Raw genomic sequence first — 6,344 nt, forward strand, 5'->3', positions numbered from 1 at the left:
AAGTACATGGATGTCTTGGCCCCCAGGACAGGATGTTCTGGTTTATTATTATTATTATTATTATTATTATTATTATTATTATTATTATTATTATCTGAAACACAATAAGATGAGTCCACAGCAGACACTCTGCTGGCTGTTGTACTGGATCACATGTTGGACACTATTATTATTATTATTTTATTATGACACAGCAAACAAGATAGATATGCTGGATTTCGTATCACAAAATCACAAGTCGAACATTATTATTATTATCATTAGTTGTGCCTCTGTTTGTAGTCTGTCTGTGCGATTTTCTTACAGCAGCTGAGGATATGATCAATGGTTTCGTGGGTTTCCTTGCACAGTCTGCATTTTGGGTCATCAGCTGATTTTTCGATCTTGGCCTGAATTGCCTTTGTCCTGATGTCTTGCTCCTGGGCTGCAAGGATCAGGCCTTCTGTCTCCTTCTTCAGGGTCCCATTCGTGAGCCAGAGCCAGGTCTTCTCCTTATCAGCTTTTCCTTCAATTTTGTCAAAGAACTTTCCATGCAATGTTTTGTGGTGCCAGCTGTCAGCTCTAGTTTGTAGTGCGGTTTTCTTGTACTGATTCGTTGTATTTTTTGCTGGTTATGGAAGTTCTGTGTGCCAAGTTAGTTCCAGGTCCATCACTGGTGGAGTTCAGAGTGCCCTTAGATTGCAGGTTCTGGGAACTGTCATTCAGAAAAGCAACTCTTTCTAGTTCCTGGGCTCCGAACCTTCTGCCACAACCAGTCAAGGTTCTCCATTGGATCACCCAAACACCTTTTTTCCTGGTGATTGTAGCAGATAATTCTGCTAATTCTTGTATTTCTTGTCTTTCAGTGGAAAACCCTGCCCACTGCGAGTTTCCTTTGCTGCGGGATCTCTTAATCAGGTGAGTGGTGGACTCAAAAAAAAAAGACTATTATTTGCGTGTGTGCACTTTAAGTAGTACCCATAGCATTGTTGTATGTTTTCCGGGCTGTATGGCCATGTTCCAAAAGCATTCTCTCCTGACATTTTGCCCACATCTATGGCAGGCATCCTCAGAGGTTGTGAGGTCTATGGAGAAACTAAGCAAGGGAGGTTTATATATATATCTGTGGAAAGTCCAGGGTGAGAGAAGAACTCTTTGTCAGTGAATGTTGTAGTTAATCACCTTGATTAGCATTGAATAGCTTCATCTCCTGGCTTCTTCCTGCCTGGAGGCATCCTTTGTTCAGAGTCGTTAGCTGCCCCTGGTTGATTCATGTCTGGAACCCTTCTGTTTTCAGAGTGTTGCTTCTTATTTACTGTTCTGATTTTTGAGTTTTGTTAAATACTGGTAGCTAACAACTCTGAACAAAGGAGGCGCCCAGGCAGACTGAGAACATTTACCATATATACTTGAGTATAAGCCGACCCGAATATAAGCCGAGGCACCTAATTTTACCACAAAAAACTGGGATAACTTATTGACCTGAGTATAAGCCGAGGGTGGGAAATGAAGCAGCTACTGGTAAATTTCAAAATAAAAATAGATACCAATGAAATTACATAAACTGAGGCATCAGTAAGTTAAATAATATATATATAGGGATACAGATATACAGGTACATGGATCTATATGTATATAGGATTTGCAAAGACCTGCAAACATATGAGGGGAAAATTCATATATAAAATTAATGTAGATGATAGATAGATAGATAGATAGATAGATAGATAGATAGATAGAGATATATAAGTACATAGGGATCCCAGGGTTGTTGTATATTTTCCGGGCTGTATGGCCATGTTCCAGAAGTATTCTCTCCTGACGTTTCGCCCACATCAATGGCAGGCATCCTCAGAGGTTGTAAAGTTCTGAGGATGCCTGCCATAGATATGGGCGAAACATCTAGACAGAATACTTCTGGAACATGGCCATACAGCCCGGAAAACATACAACAACCCTGTGATCCCGGCCATGAAAGCCTTCGACTATACATAGGGATTGCAAATGCATTGGGGGGGGGGGGGTTAATGCCTATGTATCTGTAGGAGAGTTTAACAAATATTTCAGGGGGAAATGCTTTTACAAGATTAATGGGTGTATATATATATATATATATATATATATTTCTCTTCCTGACTTGCAAGGTCTTCTCTCTCTTTTCAAAACATTCCCTTGGTTAAGAGCGAGGGAGGCTTTGAAAACATACTGAAAAGGGAGGGTAACAGAGGAATATATCCTATATTGCAAGCGATGGCCTCCAGGTTCTGTTGCCCAGCCTTGGCCTTGACCCCATTATAAGCCAAGGGAGGCTTTTCCAGCTCAAATAAAAGGGCTGAAAAACTCGGCTTATCTTCGAATATATACGGTAAGTATTGTACAGTCAGAGAGGTGCATCCTTTGTATGTTTGCAAGTAGGATTACATTGGTGGTGGTCTCATACTGGTTTAGTCATTGGAAGCATGGATTTTTGCTACGTTGGTCCAGTCTCTTCTCCTTTCCCAGGTGTTTTATTGGGGGAGGGGGGTGAATGAATGACATACCTTGGATGTGTCAGTATATTGTGGCCAAATTTGGTGTGATTTGGTTCAGTGGTTTTGTTGTTTACTCAGTCCTACAAACGAACATTACATTTTTATATATATATACATATATACATATATACATATATACATACATACATATATATATATATATATATATATATATATATATATATACATACACACACACACACACACACACACACACACACACTAGCTGTGCCCGGCCACGTGTTGCTGTGGCTAAGTATGGTGGTATGGGAAATAAAGTTTCGAGGAATTGGTGGTAGTCAAGGTAAAGGGTAAAGGTTTTCTCCTGACATTAAGTCCATTATAAATGGTTTATATAGCTGTGTGGAAGGGCCTTGAATCTACACTGCCATATAATCCAGTTAAAATAAGGTAATCTGTATTTTATAGGCAGTGTGGAAGAGGCCTAAGTGAGCCCTAACTCTGCCTGTCCCCTGGGCTGAGTGGGTTGCTAGGAGACCAAGTGGGCAGAGCTTAGCCTTCTAACTGGCAGCAATTGGATAAAAACAATAATTGCTCTTTATTTTTCTTTTCCTTTTGTTGTATCAACCTAGAGCCGTGGATGATGGGTTGTGTTGTCAAATTTCGAGGTTGGGGGACCTGTAGTTTTGTTGTTTTGTCTGCTGCCCTGATGCCATCACTCTTTTATATATATAGATATAGATTGGTTCCAATGCTTGATATCTGGACCACCATGTGCAGGGCAGACTGAGATCATTTCAGTATTGTACAGTCAGAGAGGTGCATCCGTTGTATGCTTGCAGGGTCTTCAAACAGGATGTCATTGGTGGTTGTCTCAGATTGGTGTAGTCATTGGAAGTGTGGTTTTTTGCCATGTCAATCCATTGTCTTCTTCTTTCCCAGGTCTCACCTGCAGGACCTCAAAGACATCACCCACAACGTGCATTATGAGCAGTATCGCGTGCGGCGTCTCAACGAAAGCAACCAGGCCTCCAAGGGAGGCCAATGCCTGGCCCTGAGTGCTGTCAACGGAGAGCCCGAGAGCCACCTTTGAGTGACAGGGATAGCGTGGCCTCTCCTGCCCCATCCATCCCTCCCCAGGCCTCACCGACCCCGCTCCCCAAAGGCTTCTACAGACTGGTGTGTTCTCTCCAGACGTCCACCTCCCTTGGTTTCTGTCTCTTCTCATCAGAAAGATGGTGAAATCCCAGCTTCTTGTGTTGGACACCAAGACATCCATCTGCAGGACAACCATCTCCTGGACTTTGCTCACCCTTGGCCAAGGAGACCCGGACTCCGGGGTGAAGATCTCCAGGTCACCACCCAACCCACTCCTGAGCCCCATTTTGCCCATGCCTAGCTATCTTTCGTATTCTCCCCATTTTTCTAATCTTGTGCTTCTTGGCTCGGGAGATGGAGCTTCAGAACCATGACATGAAAAAGTTGAGCCCATAAACTTTGCGAGCAAAGAAGGGCGCACCTATTTCTGTTCCTGGCAAAACATCCTCGCATTCCTATGCTATTTGCACCAGGAATGATTGCTGTTTGAAAGGACTCAGGTTGGGAAGGAGTGGTTTGAAGGCTTCTGCAAGGTCAGAAAAGCCTAAAATTGTCCTTCTTGCCTTGTGCCGGGCTCCTTTTTGTTATATTTTTTCATCCGAGAAGGCAAAGAGTCCTGGGATTTCGGAGATCCCCAAGGATGCCAGAGCAGGATGGAAAAGCTCACCACCATCTCCGGGAAGCCAGCTCATCCTTCCGCCCGATTGCATTTTATATTCCTCAGGCAGGTTGTGAATCTCCAGTTTACACATTAAAGAGAAATTCCGAAGAGTGCTGTGTCTTTTTTTTGGTCTTCTCGTGGGGAGAGTTTTGCTGACTCCTGGGAAAAGAAACTCCAGGCCCTTCTGCTGCTCAGTCGCATAGTCGTCTCCGGCTCTTGGTGACCTCGTGGACCAGTCCAGGCCAGAGCTCCCAGTCGGCCGTCGCCGCCCCCAGTTCCTTCAAGATCAAGCCAGTCACTTCCATCCATCTCGCCCTTGGTTGGCCCCTCTTCCTTTTTCCTTCCATTTTCCCCAGCATCGTGATCTTCTCCAAGCTTTCCTGTCTCCTCATGATGTGGCCAAAATACTTCATCTTCGCCTCCAATATCCTTCCCTCCAGTGTGGGAATTATTTCCTGGAGGATGGACTGGTTGGATGTTCTCGCCAAGGTCCAAGGCACGCTCGGGATTTTCCTTCAAAAACATCTCTCTTCCTTCGCTCAGCCTTCCTTATGGTCCACCTCTCGCATCCATAGGTGACTATGGGGAAGACCATGGCTTTGATTATGCGGACCTTCGTGGCCAGTGTGATGTCTCTGCTCTTCACTATTTTGTCAAGGTTGGCCATTGCTCTCCTCCCAAGAAGGAAACATCTTCTGATTTCCTGGCTGCAGTGATCTTTGCGCCTGGAAATATAAAGTCTGTCACTGCCTCTATTTGCCAGTTGTCAATAGGTGTCGTTGCCATGATCTTGGTTTTCTTGATGTTTAACCGCAACCCAGCTTTTGTACTTTCTTCTTCCACCTTGGTGATGAGGCTCCTCAGCTCCTCCTCGCTTTCGGCCATCAGAGTGGTATCATCTGCATACCTAAAGTTGTTCATGTTTCTTCCAGCAATTTTAACTCCGGCCTTGGATTCCTCAAGCCCCGCATATCGCATGATGTGTTCTGCGTACAAGTTGAATCGGGAGGGTGAAAGTATACAACTCCTTTCCCAATCTGGAACCCGTCTCCTGTTCCGTGGTCTGTTCTGACTGTGGCTACTTGGTCTTTATACAGATTTCTCAGGAGACAGACAAGGTGACTTGGTCTCCCCAGACCACCAAGAACATGCCATAGTTTATTATGATCCACACAGTCGAAGGCTTTAGAATAATCAATAAAGCAGAAGTAGATGTTTTTCTGGAACTCCCCGGCTTCATTATCCAGCGGATATTGGCAATTTGGTCTCTGGTTTCTCTGCCTTTTCTGAACCCAGCTTGGACATCTGGCCACTCTCGCTCCATGTCTTGCTGGAGTCTTCCTTGCAGGATCTTGAGCATCGCCTTCCTGGAAATAAGGGCCACTGTACGGAAGTTTGAGCATTCTTTAGCGTTTCCCTTTTTTGGTATGGGGATGTAAATTGATTTTTTCCAATCTGATAGCCAATCTTGTGTTTTCCATATTTGCTGGCATATGGCATATTTGCAGGCCCTTCAGCATCTTGCAAAACCTATACTCAGAGACAACGATCTAGAAAATGATCTAGGCGATCAAGTGCTGAACATAATTCAACAGTGTGATGTGATAGTTTAAAAAAGCCAATGTGATCAAGAAAAGTCATAGCCCCGTTCTCTTCTGCTGGAATTGAGTTCTCCTTTGTCCAGTTCTGGGCAAAGCAATGCAAGAAGGTAAAGTTAAGTCCAGTTGTGTCCGACTCTGGGGGTTGGTGCTCATCTCCATTTCTAAGCTGAAGAGCCGGCATTGTCCGTAGACACCTCCAAGGTCATGTGGCCATAGGCATGACTGCATGGAACGCCGTTACCTTCCTGCCGGAGCAGTACCTATTGATCTACTCACACTCTGGGGGTTGGTGCTCATCTCCATTTCTAAGCTAAAGAGACGGCATTGTCCGTAGACACCTCCAAGTTCATGTGGCCACTGGCATGGCTGCATGGAACGCCATTACCTTCCCGCCAGAGCAGTACCTAATGATCTACTCACATTTGCATGTTTTCGAACTGCTAGGTTGGCAGAAGCTGGGGCTAACAGCGGGTGCTCACTCCGCTCCCCGGATTCGAACCTGCAATCTTTTGG

The 6,344-nt window shown here is 44.7% G+C and overlaps 1 protein-coding gene across 4 annotated transcripts in view; it reads left to right on the forward strand.

Annotated features, from left to right (window-relative positions):
* LOC100560491 (septin-12) overlaps positions 1–4,340 on the forward strand; it is a 119,870-nt gene extending 115,530 nt beyond the window's left edge. For all 4 annotated transcript variants that reach the window (XM_062964724.1, XM_062964726.1, XM_062964725.1 and 1 more), the window contains 2 exons: positions 846–897; positions 3,414–4,340. In XM_062964724.1, the coding sequence (XP_062820794.1) occupies positions 846–897; positions 3,414–3,564 (203 nt within the window). In that variant the 3' untranslated portion in view covers positions 3,565–4,340. The remainder of the gene's footprint in view (positions 1–845; positions 898–3,413) is intronic.
* Positions 4,341–6,344: the final 2,004 nt, after the last annotated feature.

Source organism: Anolis carolinensis, unplaced genomic scaffold (assembly GCF_035594765.1).
Source record: "Anolis carolinensis isolate JA03-04 unplaced genomic scaffold, rAnoCar3.1.pri scaffold_13, whole genome shotgun sequence".
NCBI classification, from domain to species: domain Eukaryota; kingdom Metazoa; phylum Chordata; class Lepidosauria; order Squamata; family Dactyloidae; genus Anolis; species Anolis carolinensis.